The sequence below is a fragment of the Labrus mixtus genome, chromosome 2 (genome assembly GCF_963584025.1).
Source record: "Labrus mixtus chromosome 2, fLabMix1.1, whole genome shotgun sequence".
NCBI lineage: Eukaryota > Metazoa > Chordata > Actinopteri > Labriformes > Labridae > Labrus > Labrus mixtus.
In genome coordinates, this window is record NC_083613.1 from 11,715,004 (window position 1) to 11,737,653 (window position 22,650).

The 22,650-nt window shown below is 36.9% G+C and overlaps 2 protein-coding genes across 6 annotated transcripts; one reads left to right on the plus strand and one right to left on the minus strand.

Annotated features, from left to right (window-relative positions):
* Nucleotides 1-963: 963 nt before the first annotated feature.
* On the minus strand, nt 964-15,260 carry sclt1 (sodium channel and clathrin linker 1). Of its 4 annotated transcripts, none has more exons than XM_061052124.1 (21): nt 15,015-15,260; nt 13,284-13,351; nt 12,404-12,456; nt 12,181-12,253; nt 11,390-11,445; nt 10,827-10,962; nt 8,729-8,851; nt 8,465-8,530; nt 7,718-7,788; nt 7,239-7,329; nt 6,888-6,979; nt 6,076-6,253; nt 5,731-5,829; nt 5,303-5,374; nt 5,090-5,164; nt 4,571-4,713; nt 4,205-4,397; nt 2,669-2,865; nt 2,189-2,267; nt 1,442-1,537; nt 964-1,297 (listed from the first exon to the last, which is right to left on the minus strand). In XM_061052124.1, the coding sequence occupies exons 1-21, from the start codon at nt 15,046-15,048 to the stop codon at nt 1,238-1,240; spliced, it is 2,055 nt and encodes a 684-aa protein (XP_060908107.1). In that variant the 5' UTR covers nt 15,049-15,260; the 3' UTR covers nt 964-1,237. The 4 variants fall into 4 exon arrangements, with proteins under 4 accessions (XP_060908107.1, XP_060908116.1, XP_060908099.1 ...); XM_061052133.1 differs by having other exon boundaries at nt 5,090-5,161; nt 12,404-12,459; XM_061052116.1 differs by having other exon boundaries at nt 12,404-12,459.
* Nucleotides 15,261-15,309: 49 nt separating this feature from the next.
* On the plus strand, nt 15,310-22,060 carry c2h4orf33 (chromosome 2 C4orf33 homolog). Of its 2 annotated transcripts, none has more exons than XM_061052160.1 (6): nt 15,310-15,557; nt 15,813-16,006; nt 18,520-18,580; nt 18,674-18,725; nt 18,812-19,011; nt 21,638-22,060. In XM_061052160.1, exons 2-6 carry the CDS (start codon nt 15,826-15,828, stop codon nt 21,732-21,734), a joined length of 591 nt encoding a protein of 196 aa, XP_060908143.1. In that variant the 5' UTR covers nt 15,310-15,557; nt 15,813-15,825; the 3' UTR covers nt 21,735-22,060. The 2 variants fall into 2 exon arrangements, with proteins under 2 accessions (XP_060908143.1, XP_060908135.1); XM_061052152.1 differs by having other exon boundaries at nt 15,312-15,553.
* Nucleotides 22,061-22,650: the final 590 nt, after the last annotated feature.

The following is a 22,650-nucleotide window of genomic DNA, read 5'->3' on the forward strand; positions in this document are numbered from 1 at the left end:
ACGTACCGTGTCAAATAGTCAGCTCCGAAAAGTTTTTCATATAGTTCTGCTTCATAGTTTTAGAAACTTACTAATGCACTTTAACTGTGGCTGGAACTAAAGTTTGCGGTCTCATAGCAACGCGCTTTCTCCCAGGATGCAATGCAACCAAACAAAAAGAGAATGTTCACCCTTCACCCTTAATAAGATAAAGATAAGATATACTTTATTCATCCCAGCAGGGACATTTAGGTGTTCCAGCAGCCAGCATACATACAAACACACAACACATACATACATATCCCACCCATACAAAAAACATGAGCCCACAATACATAGCCAGGATAAAAAAAAGTGGTATGGATGGTCCATGTGCATAAGTAGCTGTTACTCATAGATAACAGTACAAAATACTAGCTCTGCCAGTGCATAGTATGATAGATCAATAAATAATTATTATAAAAAAGCAGTCAAGTGTGCAAATATACAGGTGCAAAATACAGTTTGATATATGCAGCTCAGGCTAAAGTTTAAAAGTTTAAATGTCTCCTGTCCTTACTTAAAGGGGAGTCTTATAAAGTGCAATTGCAGTAGGTAAAAAAGTATTTTTAAAATCTTTCCTTTTTGCATATTTACAGCCTATGGTCACCTCCTGGATCAGATATAAAACAATGTGTGCTCTTTGAATAATAGTTTCATCTTGCAGTTGTGGATGCAGCCACAAACTGTTCACAGGCAATGGATTTTGGAAGTGTCCATGAGTGCATGTAGTAATGTCCATTAAAATATCAATTCTGTTTTAATGTAGTGTCCTCTGAGGGCCGAAGATCAAAGGCACCCAATATAGGTTTATGTCCCTTGCACACCGCCATTCTATAAGACTCTTTTAATCATTTAATGATATTATGTAAAGTTAATATACAAGACCCAAAGCACAGAATTCCTGTTAAACCCCAATCTCTTTAAGTACACTGAGAACCAAGGTATATTTTAAAGGTGTTTATTTGAGTTATAAGAAAACATGTTTTTATCCAAAACGTCACATATTATTCCATCCATGTAAATACAATTCACCCAAAAAATTTAAAAAATAATCACTCATATAAATAATCATTCTATCACCATTTTACTAAAGATACTTGTCCTGCCTTTGGCCAAAATGACAATACTTTATTAATAAAAAAAAGGACATCCTCTAAACAGTAAACACACAGTATATGACTAAATGATTTCTACTATAGCACAGTGACTATAGTCGTTACACAGTATCTTCATCACCCATGTTTGTTTTCCTTCGTGGAAATGCCAGAATACTCAGCTGTTTTAAAAAAAGAAAAAGATAAGCATTATAGATGAATTACAAATAACTCAGTTTACAGAGGAAAAGAAAAAAAAAAAGAAATATACTCTCCATGTAAGACACACTATGCCAGTATTTAGTATTGCACCTTGTTACCCATACCTGTTGTGTCGCTGTAGTTGCCCTTTTTTCAGCCTGCGTCAGACGATTCTGGAGACGACTTATCTTCTCTTGATACTGTGCTAGCTGCCTCTCATACTGCACACACACATACCAAGTAGTTAAAACATAACTTAAGTTATAGTAAGTTAGAACTTTTTTTTCCAACACCTAGGTAACATGACAAATTGTACAAGTATCACTCTTGGGAAAGGGACTTGAGGACACCATACAATTCCAGCTGGCGCTAGACATTTGTTAATATTCAGATAGTGTTGGTGAATCCTCTCAATTTGTTTTGAATTAGTCCTTTTTTAGTTTATCATACATTGTCTTAACCCAAGACTAAGCACAAGACCAAGTCTATCTGTGCTCGCTTACATCTTCTCTGCAACTAAATTATTTTGCCAGTATCAAAAGGGGAAAAAAAATCACTTGATGTATTTTATTACACAGGAAGGACGGCATACATTTGACTTTTACAAAGTGTCTTTATTATTTGGTATGATGCTGCTTTCCACATGGGATGCAGGTTTCTAAACTCAAACATCCCTGCTTGTTTTTGCTTGGTACTTGTCTGAGTTAAAAGAAAGAGCTCTGACATCTTAACAGATAAAGATGTTTCTTTTAGTAACCATTATTTGGCCACTAGAATGGCTAACTGCCTAATCTCCTTTCCACTCCAAATGATAATGCATTCTTTATCAAGCCACAGTGTTGTGTGAGTGCACATGCCTGAGTTCCACAAACCTCAACAACAGTATTATGGTCAGTTTCAAGCTCCATCGCTAGCTCGTGTGAATGCTGCTTCTGACGATTTAGCTCTGCCCTGAAATATACATTACAAAAAATAAAGCATTTTCTAGGCAAAAACACACAGCTTTATTTTCTAGTGTTGAACATGTTTAGTAATCAAGCAATGTAGTATTGTCTTAAATGGCAAAACATTTTCAGGAAGTCTGTGCCAATATTAGTGTTAACCTTATTGAAATATTTTGCACTACTGTATCCAAGGAAGAATCATTTTCTTATTTGAAAATGATTACTCTTATTGAGAATGGCATTAATTCATATTAAACGAAAACAACTAGTCAAATTACATTGATGGGTGTTTGTTGAAGAAGTCCCTTATCACTTTAAATTTAAACTGCCATCCCTTTGGTTCCATGCAAATTTAATTTCTAAAATTCTTTACTCTATCAAGATTAATCTAACTTCAAAAGTTCTTACTTGAGGCCGGTGATTTTCATCTCAAAGGCCTGAACCACGCTCTTGTTCTCTTCCTTCCAGTGCTGGGTACTTTTCAGCTGGGCTGTAAGGAGGCGTTTCATATCAGCACTGGAGCTTCGGCTGCAGTCCTCCAACTCCTGCATCCTTGCCTCAAGTCCCTTTTCCTTCAGGTTGTACTCCTGCTCAATCTGTGACAACTGCGGAAAGGGCAGAAGAGGGAATGTTTTGGGTCTAAAATTAATTCAAAAAGACATATGTTCAGTCTTCATTTTCTCTACCCTTCTAAACAAATACTAAGCTGTTTATTTTAAATTTTTTCTGACATCAGAACCCGTGTCCACCTGGGTTTTCTTTTTTTTGGCTGAAAAACGCTGGCTGTGTGCTCTGGAGTGCTTGGATGAAACACTTCTGCACTGAGAATAAAAGCGCTGCATGTTGTCTCTATGACAACAGTCACTGAAAAAATATGGCCACTGTATGACAAACTCCACTGTTCTTTATTTGAGATTGTTTTTTTCCCTTCACTATAAACAGAGGACGCTTGCCCTTCTACTTTGTCAGGATGAGGAGCTCAATAATCATGACTGCCCCGCTATCAAAGCTCCAATTAGACACTGAGCAAGTACCCAACCAAACTACTTGACTGCCTGAAAGAAGTACCGGTGATGTCAACAGGACCCTTCTGAAAAGATTTTTAGCTCAAAGCGCAAACGCTCTCTTCTCTTTGGGAACAATAGTAAAAAAAAGACATTTGCGCGATTAAAAATAATTCTAGGTGGACACGAGCCTCACTTTATTAAGGCATTACTTGTGTGCGAAGCATGCATTGTAATTTCTGCCATTCTTAGATTTTAACTGATACCAACTTTTCCACATTCCCTTTGACAGAGGCTTCTGAATATTTTTTCCAGCAACTGTTTTCCCATTTCCCTGCCAAAATGTTTTCTTTGTGCAATCAGTATGCTGAAAAATCTATATTTTCTTTCCCTTCTGCTTTTTTTCTCTTGCAAGCATCCTAAGGGGCACTCCACTGATTTTACACAATACAATTTATTTATTTGTTGTGAGTATTACTACAGTACTTTAAAAACGGTTATACAATGGCCCTGTATGCACATTAACAATCATCCTGGGTGATTGAATCACAAGTGGACAGTCTTAATGCTACGCACCAAATGTCTTGTTTGTCCACATTGGTTTGGTGGTGTGAGTGCTCATGTGTTCCAGGACCGCCACCTAAAGTGACATTATCTGCAGTAGCACCGTCGAGAACTGGTAGAACAATATTGCCTCTTATCAGGTGAAAATCTGAACTCGAAGTACTGCTTTGTTAGGTTGTATTGGTTGTGAAATAGCATCACAGTGTTCTTATATTTTTATCTTTTCTCATATTCAGCTTAATTTTTTGGTGTGGATCTTATGCAATATGGGTAATGTCCAATATTTTTGTGGTTTTCATTGGTGTGTGCTTGACTGTTTACATGTGGACTGTTGTTTGAATTTCATTATTATTTTGTTTAATTATCATTTAGTTACCTGTTGTTTTGCCTTTTTTTGGACCAGCAAGGAGGCCTTGCGCAACTCATCCATTTCCTTATGAAGCTGCAAGTTCTTCTGTTGCAGCTGGAGCCTTTCCTCACTGACACAGATACAGTCGTCTCTGGCCTCATCAAGACAGCGCTGCAGTTGCTGCACTTCCTCCTGGCACCTTGACAGCTCTTCATTGTAGCTACATATACATATATCAATAGATGAATATCTCTCTCTCACACACACACACACACATATACATTTATATTTTTTATAAAGAAATTGATAAAGAACTTGAATGCAGTTGCTGAGCTAAACCTTAATAATTCCCAGAATTCTTAGGATTAGCTCACAGTGCTTCATCACACTTACTCCAACTCCACCTTTTTTTGTTTGTTCTGGATGCTTTGCAGTGCGAGGCTCAAGTCTTCCTTTATCCTTTCTGCATCAAGACACCTCTGGTGAAGGGCTTCGATTTTCCTGAACTCTGGTTCTGCCCCACCTTCTCTATACACCTAGAGAAAAAACACCATAGGTAGCATTTAAGCTATCATCGTTAATACAAACTATCAACACTCGAGCTGGCTAAATTAAACTAAGTCTAAACTAGACAAGACTCCGAAACAGCTTCCACCACAGAGCTGTCTCACTCCTTAACACTCAGAAGGGACACCCCACCCCCCACTGACTCTGTGCAGAATAGAAGCCCCATTCCTCCCTTTCACTGTATTTCTTATTTGTATATTTGGTTTTAGTATTTGTATATTTTCTGATATTGGGCATCTACAGGCTTGCTCCATCAGCATTTTGCTGTACTTTCACAGTGTCAATAAAGATATCTTACATATCTTACATTAGCTGCTCTCGTTTGCTTTCTATCCCATCCCATACCTTCTGAAGCTCCTCCTCTACAGCTTTTCTCTCTCGAAGGGACCGTTCAAGCTGAGATTCCTTATCTGCAGCCTCCTTGAGAAAAGTTGAAACGGGGGGCACAAAAGTAAGGATAGAAAGAACAGTACAGTACACAGGCAGGGGCTGTAACAAGGATAACAAGAATTTTAAATAATGATGAAAGGAATTGTGCCCAACATGCAGGATATTTACCAACTGCAGTGCAGACAGCTCTTCAGCCATACGGTGGATTTGAGAGTTGCACTGCTTGCGCACAATTTCTACCTGTGAGAGATAACATAGTTAAAAAATGGGGAGTAACTTATAACTTGCACATATATATAGCTTATATATGGGCAAACAAAATGTAATTAATGCACATCAAAAATTACATATTGCACCTTTAATTTAAGTGTAAGGTTTTCAATCACACAGACAAATCAAATATCTTGACACCATCCAGTTCTTTAATGTAGCAGTGTTATACATCCAGTGGCCACAAAAGCGGAATTTAATCGTATAAAGTACGTTACATTAAATAATTATATGCAAGTCTGAAACAATTTGTTGATTTTGAAGTCATCCAGTCATGGAACTTCATTTTTATATGAGACAATTAGGAAGCCCTTTGGCAACTTTACCTCTTTTCTAGTGCGGACCACAACATCCTGGATTAACAGCTTGATGCCCTCCTTTGTCTTTTCCAGCTCCTCAGCCTTCTGTTTCTCTCTTAACAGTGCCTGGAGGGTATAGGGTCAAGCCATACACAATTCAGAGTGCCAGTTTTGTCAGTGGTTTGGTAGGTAATGCATCTCATCAGAATGAATAAGAGTTAATCTGTAATTTGCTCATGCATGTTCTTTGTCCTGTTTGTTCAAATATTGTATAAAATATTAGATTTAACAGAATTAATAAGAGTAATTATCTTCCAGTGAAATAAAACAGACATGGAAAGGGGGAAGGAAGAGAAAAATGACTGTAGTCACCTGGTCCTTCTGCAATGCAGCCTCCTCAGCAATCTGAACAATCTCCCTGACTTTTGCCAGTGCCTCATACTTCTCCTCTTCAAGGGTTGTGCAGTGTCCTTGGAGTTCCCCTACTTTGCTCTCCCAAACAGTTTGCTCCCTGCAGACTGCCTCTGCCTCCTGAGATGCAGCTTTTAACCTTTAGAAAAAGGTGGTAATTACACTGTTGGGTTAACTACTGCTAGGTGTTGTAATTCAGTAGAAATCCATGATTAAACAGGTCATCGTTTTTGGGCTACTGCTGCAGTGAGGTCCAAAAAGCTTCTAATTTGCACTTACGTCAAATGTTTTACTATTTTTTCTTTTTTAAATGGAAGATGATATCAGCCTTAAACTTCACTGAAAGGTTGAATATTTGTTTCTGTAAAACTTGTATCCCTGTGTCCATCCCAATCATTTAGCCTTATAACTTTTTTAAGAAGTGGTTTTGAAAAGACTACTTTCCAAACCCCTTCCACAAAGAAGTATTTCAAAGTTACCAATGTTTTAAAGTATTTTCAGTCTTTAGGACCCCAATGTATATATTTAATGTCAATTTTTAAAAAGTGAATTTGGTGTGAAACTGTCAAGAAACGCTTTTTTTTAATGACTTGCAGAAACTCTGAAAATTGTACACAATTTTAAACAACTTTCTCAATTCAGGAAATTACATGTTTTAGTCCCATGATTTTGCATACATTTGACATATTTTTAAGTTTGGAAACATTTAAAAAGGGTCAGAAAATGATGAAAATTGGAATTCAAGTAAAGAAATATGTTGTAAATGAGCTTACCGGGCCTCCATCTGGTTCAAAGCAGACTGAAGCTGTTGGAGCCTTCTCTCTGCTGTGCCCTCACGACCTTGAGCCTCTGCCACATCCTCCTCCTGAATTTATTCACACAATCAAGGGTTTTCAAGATTTGAGGAATTGATTTACAATGTTTATAAGACTAAAGCTGGTCACCAAAGTCCAAAGTGATATCCAAAAGTAAAAGAAAAACAACCAAAAACAAAACAACGCAGAATTTGTGTCTAAATAGCACTGACTGAATTCTCCAAATCCTTCCCCATAACCTTCAAGTTAACAACCTATTTTTTTCTTGCAACAGCTTTTTATTCCATGGGTTTTTGATTTCCCCCTCACCCATCTCTTCGTCTGTTCCTGGAAATTCTGTAGCAATTTGGTCATCTCATCCACTTTGTTGGTAGCCATTCTCAACTCAGACTTGGATTGCCTACACCAGTAAGAAACAGAAAACAACAATTTAAAAATGAACATTAACCAGAGTTAGAGGGGGCAATTGATCTATTTATTGTAATGGTTTTATTTGTTGGGTATATTACTGTTGGGATTTTTCTGTTCTGTAAAGCACTTTGTAACTTTGTTTTTGCTTTAAAAATAAACTAGATTATTACTCATACAATCACTTGTTTAGGCAGATTCACATTGTGGAATTGTTAGCAGGTTACTTGCAATGAATAAGGCTTTTCAACTGAATCTATAACTGAAGTGGGAATTTTTGTGAAAACGGCAGAAGTACACAAAAAAGTCTTTGATAGGGCAGACCTCTAACAGCTAGACATTCTGAGGTATACGTTGTCATTAGATTGATATTAGGTTACCTGAGCTGATGGTGTAGTTCCTCCATCTCCTTGTTCTGCACCGTCACTGTCTTTAGGAAGTGCTGGTTAGTCTGTGTGTGGCAAGAAAGACATGACTGCCGTGAATGTAGCATAGCGACTTTCCAGTCTCAACTGATTCCAAATTTCCCACACAAAAATATGGAACAAAACTTAGTACTTTTATAAAAATCCTTTAAAAGCCTCTGTCAACTATTCATGGCTGCAAAGTAAAGCCTTCTCGTATAGTGACTGATGTCAGTAAGGGGAGAACACAAGGCTTGCCCCATCATTAAAAATGCATCCAATTGATATAGTATTACGCTCTCCAAACACCCTGGAAGTGGATTGTGTCCATAGTAACACTATGTCTACTTGTGTGATCATGTGTTTGTATGTGTTACTTATAGTAAAAGAAAAACATACTCTAATCTTCAAATAAGGCAGATCTTGTTACAACATGGTCTTGATAAAATCGTAACAGTTTGTAGAAACAAGAGAAGAAAGAGAGAGAGACTAGAATACAGTAATGTGTAAAAAAAAATGTCCAAGCAAGCTTACATTCCTTAATACAACCAATAGTTCTTGCTGGCTACCAAAGTAGTTCAGAAACTAATTCACTTTCATTAGTTAGTTAGTTAGTTACAAGATCATTATAATTAGAGCTGGATTAGTTTCAGAGTATTGCATAGCCTTCAAGCCGACAATCCCTGGGACAATTTAACACAACTTAAATTAACCATCACTTACTGTTTCTAGTCTCTGATTGGCCACTTGAAGTTTGTGTGTGTGCTGCTGGAACTGAACAAGTTGGTCCTGAGACAGAAAAATGACCCATTCATAGAAGTTAACTGCTTGCTTCTTACATGACCTTAAAAGCAAGCACCAACAAAAGCCAAACTTCTGTAATGAACCTTATTTATATGATAATGGTTCCATCTAGTGGTGAAATACTGATAGTGATTGGCCAAAAAATAGACAGGTTCTGAATGTTAATTTTGGATCTTTTGAAACCTTGAGCTGCTGTCTCTGAGCATTGTGACTCTGTCCATCAGAGATGGCCTTCTGGTAGACCTGCTGAAGGCAGTCCAGCTGCTGGGCTGTTGCCTGCCATAGCTCCAAGGCCTTTAACCGTTCCTAAACAAATACACATAAAAATGTATATAAAGGTTCATAAACAATATTGGCATTCATGCAGTTTCAGAATGTTGTTCCTTAACCTAAATAACCAGAAACAGTAACAACAATCAAATGCATTCAGTATAGATACAAATCTGGGTATAACCAAGTGTAGAACAGGCACAGGATGTTTAATAGCTGGACAATTTGGAAGATGGCCGTGGTGAGTGAGCATTGAAACCATTTTTCTTCTTTCAATTTTGGACCTCAAAATAGTAGTGAAAAATAAACAACTCTGTAAGTACCATTGCTACAAAAAATCAACTCCTGAGCACCCCAAATTAAAAATAAATTCCTTGTTTTGAATTTTTAACCTGGTACATAAAAAAGTCAATGAAGAAATGCAGATATTTGACATACTGTTAAAGGAAACTAAAGGTAAAATGAAAAGGAATTATACAAAAAGTAGACTCAGATTAAAATATTCCCTCTCAATTATCACATAAGATCCAATTGGTAGTGTATGTCTCAGCCTAGTCTATTTGTCTATTCCATTTCTCTATTTTTCTCTATTTTTTTGCATTATTTTACTGTTTTTTGGACATGTTTGGTATACATCATTTTAATGCAATGTGGAGCTGACAGCCAACAGCCTGAAGCTTGGGACTTGGGACTTATCACATATTGATAAGGTGACATCGCTGTCTTTCTCTCCTGCTCTCCGTCTGTCTGCAACTGACACAAACATAACTTATGCATCTTTATGAGATGCAAAGGTTATCTGACAAAATGTCAGTTTGCTGATTTGTGGAAGACAACAGTCTGGTATCTTGTTGCTGTATAAGAGCTGCAGGTGTGATTGGGGCAGAGCTGAAAGACACACTATGGTCAGGATGACACATTGCTTTGGCTGATTTGAACAAATTCTAGCTCCTTCCTTTTAGCTGTGTGAAGGTGGGGCGTGTTTATTGCTTCTTTAGAGCTTAGATTGAGTCTTATCTCTATTTTTCACTGCTTTGCTTCCATTAGAGGTAATATACACCGGTCAGCCATCACATTATGACCACTGACAGGTGAATAACATTAATCATCCTGTTACAATGGCACCTGTCAGTGGGTTGCGTAGGTTTTGCAGCAAGTGAACATTTATCCTCGAAGTTGAAGTGTTGGAAGTAGGAAAATGGGCTAGGGTCAGGATTTGAGCAGCAGGGCAAAATTGTGATGGTTAGACAACTGGCTCAGAGCACCTTCAAACTAGGCAGATTTTGTGGGGTGTTCCTGGTTCCTCCAAAAAATGGCCCAAGGAACCAAAATTGGTGAAACAGCAACAGGGTGATGCACCGGGGGGGGGGGGGGGAATGCATGTGGTCAATTCCTATGGTAACTAAATTTGCTGAAAAAGTTATGCCTGTTTCTGATAGAAAGGTGACAGAGCCTCACAGTTTTTTGTAGCATCATGGGCACCCTGACTGGTGATAGGTAAATAGAATAGGTAGTACTGAACAAGGGGGCAATGGAAGAAGGTGTCTGGAGGAGCACGAAAACCACTTCAAGGTGCTGCAAATTCCTCAGATCTCACCTCGCAACTTATGAGACATAAATGATCTGCTGTTAATGTCTTAACCACAACACAAAGTTATAGTGAGGTCTAGTGGAGTCCATGTCTTGTCAGGTCAGGTCTGTGTTAGTCTTGACCTGATGATACCTTCTCAATATTAGATGGTAGATGGTCATAATGTTATGGCTGATCAGTATATTACATGAAAATATATGTTAATAACAAATTATACTTTTCAATACTACCTTTCCTAAAGTTTACAGTGGTTGTAACATTTTGGGGGAAAAAATGGCATCGAAAAGTGTTATTAATTATCAAAGGAATCATTTTCTTTTACAATCCTAGTAGCTACTGCTGTATAAAGCACATCATTGTTTCCCTTCTGTAAATAAAAGGATGAATCAATAAAGGGATCCCTTATGGACAACTGCAGACCTGTTCAGATAGCTGGACCTGTTCTTGGAGGTTTCTGATAATATCTTCCTCCTCCAGTGTGCTTCCCTCCACACCCAAGGCTGCTGGCAGGGCATCAAGCTGCTTCTCAACCGAGTCCTTCAGCTCTGCATGCAGCCTGGCAAAAGAAGGGTTCCACATTTAAAGGTATTCAAATATATCCTCATTAAAATTTATAAAATTTAAATGGTTTGTTTTGGTTTTATTTGTAAATGAAAAAGCACAACCTTATAGCAATCAGTGAAGTACAAATGATTTGGCTATTAACTAAGTCGTCCACTCTAGATGATGTAATTGTTGAAAAGGGACTAGCCAACAAACTACTATTAACATTCGTTTAACTATTATATGTCACCTTTACTGAACACATATAATCATGGTCACACTCAATTTTAAAATCACATAGGCTTAAAACCAATTAATATCTTATATTCTCTAATAATCATTTTAACGACAGGAAAGCTTGGTTTGTGTTGAATCATGTGTTGACTGAGTGCTTTTGTCAAACTACCGTCCATTTGTTGACACCAGGGAAATGTGTCTACCTTTCGTTCTCCTTGACAACCCTCTCCAACTTTGCTTTGACATCAGTCATCAGCGACTGTTGATTTAAAACAGGTGCAACAAGTTTATCAATTAGTCAAGCCTTTACATTTAATAGCACTTGAAATGTAATGAGTCAAGATTTACAAATCTGACTAAAACATGACTTACAAATGACAAATTATCAGTATTTTTCAGGACTCATAACAAAAAAAACACACATTCAAAGTTAAGTAGTTAAGTTTATCATTTGGAACAAATTTATGAAATAATAAATAATTTGATTAAGATTGTGTTACACAGATTTTTGCTTTGACAGATATAATGCAGAGTAAAAAGGTGATCTTAAAAAGAGATTCAACTTCAACACCAGATTTAGTGTGGGTAGGCCTATTTAAAATATGTTCGACCAGATTTTTTTGTTTTGTTATATCTAATGCAATCCAATGAAAAAACATGTCCTAGGTTGACTATGTTAAACTAATGAAGGTCCTTTTTGTGACTATGTAAATAAAAATTTGTTGTGTGATTTTTCTATCTGATTCATTGATCAGACATTGAACCGATTAATCGATTATCCAAATAATCATTAGTTGCAGCCCCAGTATTCTTCATATGGTACTTATGGAAACAAGCTCAGATCAAAGCTTTCTTTTACTTTTTCTTTTTAGTATAATTAAAATGTTGTCATCCCAAACTTGTAGGAATTTTGTGAAAATATGTCATTATTAATATTATGCTCCAACAATCTTTAATTTACTTGACTGAATTTGTAAGTTGTATTTTCTTTTACCTGGTATCTCTGCAGCTGCTCAGTCATTTCATCCATGTGCCGATCATACTCAGCGATTAGAGGAGCGGTTACACTGAAACACATATCAGTTGTGATGTCACTCATGTAATTAAGTACCCGCTGACCAGTCGGCTCATATGGACAGATTTTTGTTCCTAAAACTTGAATGGGTCAATTTTTTTGCAATATACAAGGCTGACTTTTAGATGTAAATGTTCTTCACCTTCTGTCTAAGATCCAGGGTGCAGATGAATCTGAACATCTTGCCTCCTCAACCTGCTAATCAGAAAAGATGCAGGGGCTGAGGGTTAGCATTATGGGGTAGTAGTTCATTTTAAATCCTGTTCCTTATTAACATAATAAAGAATACATTGAAAGTTTTCAAATAATGAAGCCTCCATGATCAAAAACTGTAAGGTACATTATAGGAGTAAGGAAAAAAGAAAAACCTTATTGCATGACTCATACAGTGTGGGGATGCAAAGGCTCTGTTGTGCTAAAGCAGGCATTTATCTGGTTAAGTTTAGGTTTTCTTTTCTCCTTAGAAGAGGACGGTCTTTATCAGTCAATGCATACCAATCAATGGTGAAATGGTTAATAGATTACATTCATATATCATTTTTCTAGTCCTCCAGCAACTTATTTAATTCACTTACTCAAGGCTATGCCTTTGGCAGCAACTGGGGTTCAGTCTCTTTCCAAATAAACATGGGAGTGCAGTAGCACAGCCTGACCTGCCTCACCCCCTGTGGGGATCATCACTCAGTATAAAATTGTTTTTGGTGATTACTTAAATCTCATAATAAACAGTACTATCCTAATCAAGGTAGTCTCTCTAGAATGACAACCCCCCCCCCCCCCCAACAAAAGGGAATGAGTGTTCTCTAGTAAAAAGAAACAGTAACACAGAAGTGTAGAATCAATGCTAAAGTGGACTTATAGCCCGACACCCTACTATGAACTTGATTCTAGTTTTCCTCTACCTTTTTCCCCAATCTGTATGGTATATAGACACGTAGATGAATAGTTATCTAAGAAAGTAGAACACAAACATAAAAAAATAACTGCGGTCACAAAATAATTTTCAGTTAAACAAAGTTTACCTGCGATGATGTGGACTGAGAATGGCTTCCAAACTGATACCGACTGAGGGCAGAATTTAACCTGTGAACTAAAAGCAAACAAAAATGCAACAAAATCAACTTGTTTGAATATTCAGATTTAACAAGTTTTGTCACAAAACAATTTTTTTAAAGGGGTCTTGTGTTTATTGTACTACAAACCAATGTGTTTCCTTTCCAGCTTCAGGTTATTTTTTGGTGAGATAGTTAAACAAAACAGGCTATCTTACTTTACAGAATTTTAATTTAAGTGATGGAAAAAGGACCTGCATTTAAAACTTGATATAATAGTAAAATTGCATTATCCGCTTTTATCATAAAAGAATGGTTCATAATAACATAATTGTCTTACACTATTGTATTAAAGCGACTGATGCATACATCAACACTTTAGTGTAACAGTAAAGCCAGAACTCACTTTAATTACAGTTGCATTTTAAACTAGTGTGTTTATAAAATGATGGATTGCCCCAAACAGCAAAAAAAAAATCAACTTAAAGAAATGTAGTTTATCTGTTATTATATTTTGTATTTCTTATGTGAATCTGAGAAGTAAGTTACGTTATTGGAGTTGAAAAGCAGAACTGTAGACATCAGAAAAAATAAAAATACTAAAGTAAATAATTTGTGCCTCAAACTGTACTCAAGTACAATACTTGTTTTGGTGCTTTTAAAAAGCTTAGTGCCGTAATTAATTTGACCGTTTTTGAGACCATCATCAGGCAGGTAAAGGTGCTGATCTCTCTCAGGTATGAAAGCCTCATAGTGATGACAACAACATTATGATGTTTATGATAAAGATTAGGGCTGGGAATCTTTGGGTGTCTCACGATTCAATTTGATATCAAGTCTTGGGGTCCATTCAGAATCTGTTTTAGATTAAAAAAAATTCTGGATTCATGGATCCACGGATTCAAAGTCTATTTTTTGAATGAGTACATACTTCAGGATCTACTCCAGTCATCAGTCATGTAAAATCTCAGAAGATAAGAATCTCAATTTTTACATAAATCGATTTTTTCCCCCACCCCTAATAAAGATGATTAAAACTAATAACAGAAGTTGATTTAATTCAGCTATAATTTGTCAGAGCACTGTGTTAGGAATTTGGCATCATTTAAATGAGGTTTCAGACTGATCGAGACACAATACCCCTTATGCATGTGAGCCCCTTCAGAATTTTGACTTGTAATCAGGGGCGTCACGTCCCAGACACTTTATGGTGACACCTTATTGATCACCTTTAATCTGCCATTGCATTAAAGTAACCCCTTTTATATATATTTATATAGAAAGCTATAGAGAAGATTGAAAGACTCATCAGTTTGACTTCATAGTTATACAGAACAATATCAGGAAACAGTATCCTTGGCACTTACAAATGATTAGTCCAACTTATTTTTTTAAACATGGAACCCCGGACCTCAGGTTTGATTATAATAGTTTATATATTTACTGTGATTATGAAGAAATTAATTAAGGTGGCTAATGTCTGATATAATGCTGTATCCAAAAACTAAACATGCACCGGTGTAACAAAATAAATAGTGACAATGTTAAGTGGTGACCTTAAGCCGATTGAGTCTGTGCTTTACAGTCTATGGTCTGTGCTTGTCGTAGTTACAACAGATGTTATTTTTATAATATATAAATACTCATCAGATGTCTTTAATGAAAAAACTAACAAACGCAGCCACATATAAATATTTTTACCTTGATCACGTAGGAACTCCACCTCTTCCTCCATGATGATATCTTTATATACAGAAGTCAAGGGGAAAATACAAACTTATTGTCAACATTCAGGTCTCTTTAGTGGTTTGCGTTTGGTCAACTTCTGTTTTTATGTCGCTCACTGCTGGAGTTGAACAGTGTCTCAAAACACATCGTAAACAACCCGCGCTGTTAGTGACGGGAGTTACCCAGCTGCTAAGCCTTGAGGCTGTGCACTTTAAAAGCCGTCCGACTGTATCAGACAGACGTGAAGTAGTTCCGCTCTGCTGCTGCGGTCCAGTTGCAAGTCGGAATAGCAACATGAACACCTCCAGGAGTACCTTTGTTTTGTTAGCGAATACCAGACGATAACAACACACTACGTGATAGTTTCTGACCGAAAATAACATGAAAACACCTCCACTAAGCTGCTAATAAACTCAACAGGTACATATTAAACATCCCTTTCGATGCACGTAGCAGCCTTACTGGATCTGAACTCGGGCTACTTGTTAATTCGCAAACAAACTCAACAACAAGTAAGTAAGTTGGCATTCACACATCAACTTAACTATGCCTTTTCCTGATGAGGAAGGCAGTTTAACCCATAGGTTTACCCTCACTAAGCGGTGCACCATAACTTTTACAGAGTAGCAAAACTGCTTTGACAAAAACTTAAACCGGAAACGTGGTAGCCTACATTACCCCGACACGTATCCATTCTCCTGCACTGTTTTATTATTTTATTATAAGGTCTCATGGCAGGTTCTCTTGCTTATCATTTTATTCTTCTTTCAGTCTTCGCAAGGAAATGCAGTTTTTGATTGAGCACACCTGGGACAGCAGCCCTGTGAATCATGACCCTATCAGGCTCGTTTTCTCTCCTGGACAAGAGGGAATGAAAGTTGAAGTGTTTGGTCCCTTCTTCAATGACCCAGCAGGTCCGGCGTGTCCCCAGAGTCAACCCTTCCCTGTACTGTGGGATTATGAAGGTGGGTACCAAGATAGCAGCTCAGGTAATGCTTTAGGCCTTTAAATACTGTTGTCAACAGTTTCTTATATATGCCAAATGTGTGAAAATGTGTTTTAAAGTTAAAAAATAAGTTGGAAGCCCTTTTAAATAGATTGTTTGATTGTTGAGCTATAACTATAAAACCCTTGAGGCCCATGGACATTTTTTACGAAAAGGACGCAATGACTGTAATTACCAAATAATGTTATGTGTGTATAATAAGAGCCTGATTATGGTTTGTTTGCTTTGTTTATTTAGCATGCACCAGCCAAAGATGACAGCTGGGTGTGTTCTTGCTGTTGACACTAGCATAATATATATGCTTACTCACTATTTATATTATGTTACTTACTGTTACTGTTAACTGAACTATTCAAAACGGCACACTATACACAGACAGCAGCTTGTAGCAGATAACCAAAGCAGATTGTGCACTTTGTTTATGTTTACCTGTTCTCCACTGCTGCTGCTATTTCTAAATAAAAGAATCTTCAGCATCTCTTGGATCCCTTGTGACATTTATGGAGGGCAGGGTTCATGTATAAAAAGAATACATGGCTTAATAAATAACTAAAATGCTGGAATGAAAGTGAAAATAACAAAATACCTATTAAACTTGGTAACCGATTACATTTTAAAATGGGTAAATACTGTTAAAAAAATCATGGATAACTATCAAGAACAACACATATACAGAAATATCTTTATGTGTACTTTGGTGTTGTGAGTGTTTTCTCCAGGGTCACCCTCTTTGGTGCCCACTATCCACGTCTGAGCAAAGTTCTCAGTCTGAAGTTGGTCCCTTCTTCCAGCTTCATGTGCTTCCTCCTCATTGTGAGGCTGACTTCTGATCCATCTCAGCTGTTTGCAGGCTGTTTCTCCTTTGCTGCTGGCGTTTACCCTGCCTGGCAAAGCGTGCAATGTTTGTCTGCGTAATGTCTGTGTGGCCCAGATGTAGAGATGGTGCCCAGTGTGGATCAGTCTCCATCATTTCTTTAGCAGGTTGGCCTGTAATGACATACAGTTTTAAAAAACATAGCACATGACGATTCCCTGTCATTTTAAGATCTTAATAAGACCTGATGATCTGAAATCTGTTGTCTACTAGCTTGGCTAAAGTAGGCATGACTCTGAAGTTAGTTTAGCCAATTTTTAGGCCAATAAATAACTAATCAAGCAACATTAGAAACACAACAAAAACGATGTAACTTACCCTTATGCAAGTGTCGAGAACGAATATACATATACAGAGATATCTTAGCGAACGTTTATGTTCATCCGACGCCTCTTTGATATGTCCTCTACCTGCGGTCCAAAGCCCCTTTTCCAGGTGGGAAACTTAAAATAACGTGCCTCGTTGTCAAGTGCTTTACCTTTCACGTCGTGGGACTTATTTCTGCAATTAATCACACAACATGAGTGCACAATTTCTCCAAAAAAAGGAAGCAAAGCAAGACATGTGTACAGACGTGACTTCTGATCCGTATGTAAACAAAGAGCTACTACCGCCAACATGGCGCATATAGCCACAATGCATTGCGGTCAGCGTTGGCAATACGTCACCTAGACAGATTTAAGGCATGCACTAAATTGTACACTTGTGTATTTATTTCTCATGTCTTCATGGTTCAGAATAAGAATCAGAAATACTTAGTTTGTATCTGCCAGGTTTTTTATGGTTGTTGCACTTTTCTGGTCTTCTGACTACTATAAGGGCTTTCAGTCACACTTACCCTTTACACCATATTCACATTCTGATGGCAGAAGTTGCTTTATTAATCTGGATATCCATCAGTAGTAATCAATCAATCAATCAATTTTTATTTGTATAGCGTCAACTCATAACAAGTGTTATCTCGAGACACTTTACAAAAAGCAGGTAAAAGACCTTACTCTTTGTCTGTTAACATTACAAAAGAGCATTGTTACTCATTCTTATGTTACAAAAAGCAGGTAAAGGACCTTACTTATCGTATATTAAAAAGTATTAGTAACTAATACACACATACACATTCCCACGTTGCTTACATGGCAGGGAGGAATTTGGGGTTCAGTGTCTTGCCCAAGACATTTGCTGGGGGATCGACCCCCGGCATTCCGGTTTAACATCGACCAACTCTTGAGTCACTATACTTAATCTAGCAGTATGAAATATGGTAATATGAAAATAAACAGGAATAAAATAAGAAATAAGCAAGAAGAAGCATAAAAAGCACAGAGTTTTGAAGAAATAATGATTGTATAAAAAAACAGAATTTCAGAAGTAATGCAATTTGTACAAAAAGCTTTTTAAAGTAGAGATTTGCAACGGGGCCCTCGATTGAAAAATGTTTTCCATTTTAGTATCAATATTTTCATCCTTGGTTATTGAACAAAATGTTGACTGGTTTAGATTCAGAATGCAATATAAATGATATATAATAAAGAACCAGTTATACAGTTAAATTAATGGTCGTTTCTTGATATAATTGGTTTTTTTCTACATATCCTCAGTTGTGGAGTCTTTCTTCCTTGATAGTTCAACAGAAAACTACCTAGAAGTGGAACTTTGTCCGTGAGTAAAGTGCCAAGCTTTTGTAACGTTCTAGTCTCTGGTCTTTTGTTCAATCTCTTAATACTGCACATATGTACTGTGTTTTCATTTTAGTCATGGACAGCACCTGATTCTATTGCTGTCTGGAGTTCGCCAAGCATTCATGGTAGGCAGACTTCTCAGTAATTAAAGGGTGGAATGGTACTTGAGTACTGTAAGATGTTACACATTTCATTGAAATTCTTTCCACAGCAACAACTGCCCATGGTGTTTAAAACCACAATAACAGACAACAGGTGGATGGGTGAGGCTCTTGTACCCTGGTCATACTTTCCTCCCAATGTCAATAAGATGAACTCTTACTCCATCCATGGCTCAGGTGAGAAGCGTACATATGAGGCTCTCTATCCTATCCCCAAAGAGGAGATCGTGGACGGACAAAAACCAAACTTGTGAGTATTCAAACTCTTTTGACTACAATTGTTTGAGGTCATGAAGGTCTTAAACACAGACATTATTTATGGTTAAACATTTTTTATTTCTTATCGTTGACTCTAGCAATTCAGTATTACAATGGTGAACTTGTGAGAGCGAGAAAGAAAGAGAGTGTTGGAATCAAAACAGCAGTGGTTATCCTGACTTTCATTTCCCAGTAAGTGTCAGGTTACAAAATCACTGGTAACAGCAGAGAAGTATTTCTTTGTCACTTTTTCCTAGTTTTGGGTGGAAAACAAGATAAAAATTTCAGCTTCAACTTTTATTTATTCATTCTTACTGACGAAAAATTCAGTAAGAGCCTCATTTTTTTATTTTTTATTTTAATTAACCTTTATTTAACCAGGTAATTAATCCATTGAGATAAAGATCTCTTTCACAAGGGTTACCTGTCCAAGAGGGCAGGAGCACATATCATAAAACATATTACATGATAAAGAAAAAATAAGTTAAGAGAAAACAACAATTACAATGTACAAATGGGTTCGCAGATAAAGTGGAGGGTTGTGATCACAGATTACAATTCAAAATCACAAGCAGTGTTGGGTTTTTTTTATTTTATTTTAGTCACGCATTTAATAATAAATCATATAATTATGGGGATTGAGGATCAATTTAACATCACAGCCTCCTATAAAAGTATGGTATTTGATCGAATATAGCTTTATCTATGTCTGTCTGTCTGTCTGTCTGGCAGTTTATATTTATTTCATATTTATTTATGTGATTGTGATAACTCTTCATATATAAGTTCATATAAGTTTGTAACAATAAACGGATTAGCTTTCTGTGCTGTAAGCCTTAAATATTCAATTATATGCCATTAAACAATGGTGCTCATAAAGTAGCTGGTAAAGCTTTGAATCTACCAGCCACAGTTGCAGTTTGATCAAAAAGTCAATTTCCAACCCTGGTCCAGAAAGGAATCCTGACTGCAGTGGTACTGTGGGTGTACAATGTGGTGATTCTCCCTATTTCCAATGTTAATTTTATTATAAAAAAATAATTTTGTCCACAAACTTTTTTTTCCATAACAGGAATGGGATGTTGACAAGCTAAAAGTGAGTTTCGAAAAGGAAAACAATGACAAAACACATGTATTTATATACATGTATTTTTAGTTGTTAATGAAATGAGACGGGAATAAAATATTATTGGTGGGCTGTCACACATTCAAAATCAATGTTATTTTCCTCCACTGTGCGTCTAATCAGTCAGTCAAAAGACAAGAAGAAGAGAGGAAGGGTGTGCACTGCCAGGCAGAGAGCAGTCCTAACAGCCTTGCAAGTGACACAGCGTAAAATAGCATGACACGACGCACCATTTTTACCCCCCATTTCTATATTCATTCCTGACTATCATGTAGACATGGATGAGAAGATCTACCCTGGTAGATCTGGCGGAAACGCACGTAGTTCCTCAAAAAGACCATAGTTCTGGGGGATAGTTCCTCCGGTCGAAACTGGGTTTAACAGGAAAACTTTTCTTTGATGTCCTTATGATTTTCTCACTCAATAGAGCTTGCTAGATTGTTTTACAAAGTGGAGATAGTGGTGCATTAATAATGTCCATTATCCGTATTGAAATGCTCTTGTGTCAACACCAGAGAAAAACTTTGCTCACTGTGAGCAGATCATTGACAAGCCTTTGAGTGTTGTGATTTGAGACAAAGCTTGTTTATTGAAAGCAGCACACCTTTATTTGGTCCACCTTCATTTAAAAGCACTAGATGTCATACTGTTTGCAAGGGGAAACTGAAATTCCCAAAGCAAAGTAGTAAATATTTAGTGGATGCAGTGTGTCCGAAGCTGCACAATGTGACGCGTTATCTAATGCTCATGTGCTGTAAGGACACAGTGTAAAGCAAGAGTAGAACCACTATTTAAAATAGGATACACAATTAATAGAGCACATTAGCCAATCAGAAGTAAATGGTACTGAAGGCCAAGCCATTCAGTGGTAAATAAGAGTATGTAGAGACAGTAATTTTGAGAGTAAGAACGGAAAAATGGCTGTATTTGTTTTCCACCAAAGTGTAAAAAACAAGCAGATTTTTTTGTTGCCCTTGTTTTTTGTATTCACTCAAATAGAAAAATGAAAAAACAACCTGTTTCTGCCTTTTTGGTTATGCCGGAAAAAAATCGAACTGTGGAAATTCGGAGGGTCATCCAAAGAACAAGGTATGTTTTATACTTTGTTCTTTGTTTGACCCTCTGAATTTCCACATCTTTAATCAAATCCAATTTTGCAACTAAGGCTATCTCAGATTTCAATTCTCAAGTCCCAACTAATGTATAAAAAAATGTGAGTATTTTCTTGGAATTGTTTTATGCTTCAGACATGTTTCTACAAGAAAAGCTGAGAATGTATTAACTCACTAATTTGGACTTCCTGTGTTGAATAAACAGGTGTTGCAGCCAGAACAACACATTTGAAAAGTACATTTGGATTGCAGAGTATTGACAATCAAACCTTCAACTTTCACTAGATATATATGATTATATATAATAGTTTTTATATAGATAAATCTTTTTTTGGTGTGTCTATATTTGCCTATCCCTCATTATATTCTCTCTCTCAAAGCCACCGTTTGGAGTATTTCCAAAATTTTCGCCTTCAAAGCATCATGGGAGAAGATTGGGTCCAGCCAGAGACTGATCTGTGGAAGGACAAGGCCTGATCAATACCTAAGCATCTCAATAGCATGGCAAAAGTACAATACACAGCACCTGTGCAGCTGTGGTACCACACAGAGATGCACTGTGTCAAGATGCTCTCTGTGATGTACCTATAGAAGGTCACCAGCAGTTGTTGGGGCAGGCCAGCCTTTTTCATCATCCTCAGGAAGAACAATGCTACTGGATATTTTGCAATCATTCTACTAACTACAGGAACTTCTTCTCAAATTATATTTTCAGATTGATTTAATGAAGATGGTGAAGTGTATTAATGTAATTGAGACATTTCTCTTTAATTGTATTAAATTGTATTTCAGTATTTTGATAATCACTACTCAGACATCCTTTCTTGCTCCTCTTTTCCGTGGTTCAGAAATAAGAGCTTTAGGACAGTATTCAAGATGGTGGATGGGAAATTATTTGAATTGGAACGAAAAGAGCAGAGAATTATCAGATAGAAGACTTTGGAAGTACCCTCTGTAACTAGGCTGGCAATGTTTTTTAAAACCTTTTTTGGCACAGGAATGACACTTAACTCTTCCTGATTAGCTCATCTACAATTTGCTTTTATCCAAAGTGACGTACATCAGAGAGTAAGTACAACACAAGCAAGGATCTAGAAAAGAGGAAACAATGTCAGTAAGAGCAAACAATCAGCTTTGAGTCCACAGGTGCTGACGGGCATTGCACAGAGGCGAAGCATAACATTGACGGCAGTTCTTGAGAGTTCTAATCAGTATAGAAACCATCTTATAAGTAAAAGTAATAGCAAACAAAACCATCGTCTTTACCATCATCATCCTCATCATCAAGTTTGTAGGTAAACCAACCATAACAACTAAAGCAACATGTACTTGCTAATTAGAAGCAGAATTGGGAAGGTGATGCACTTTTGGTTGATAAGATGATTTCCAAAGT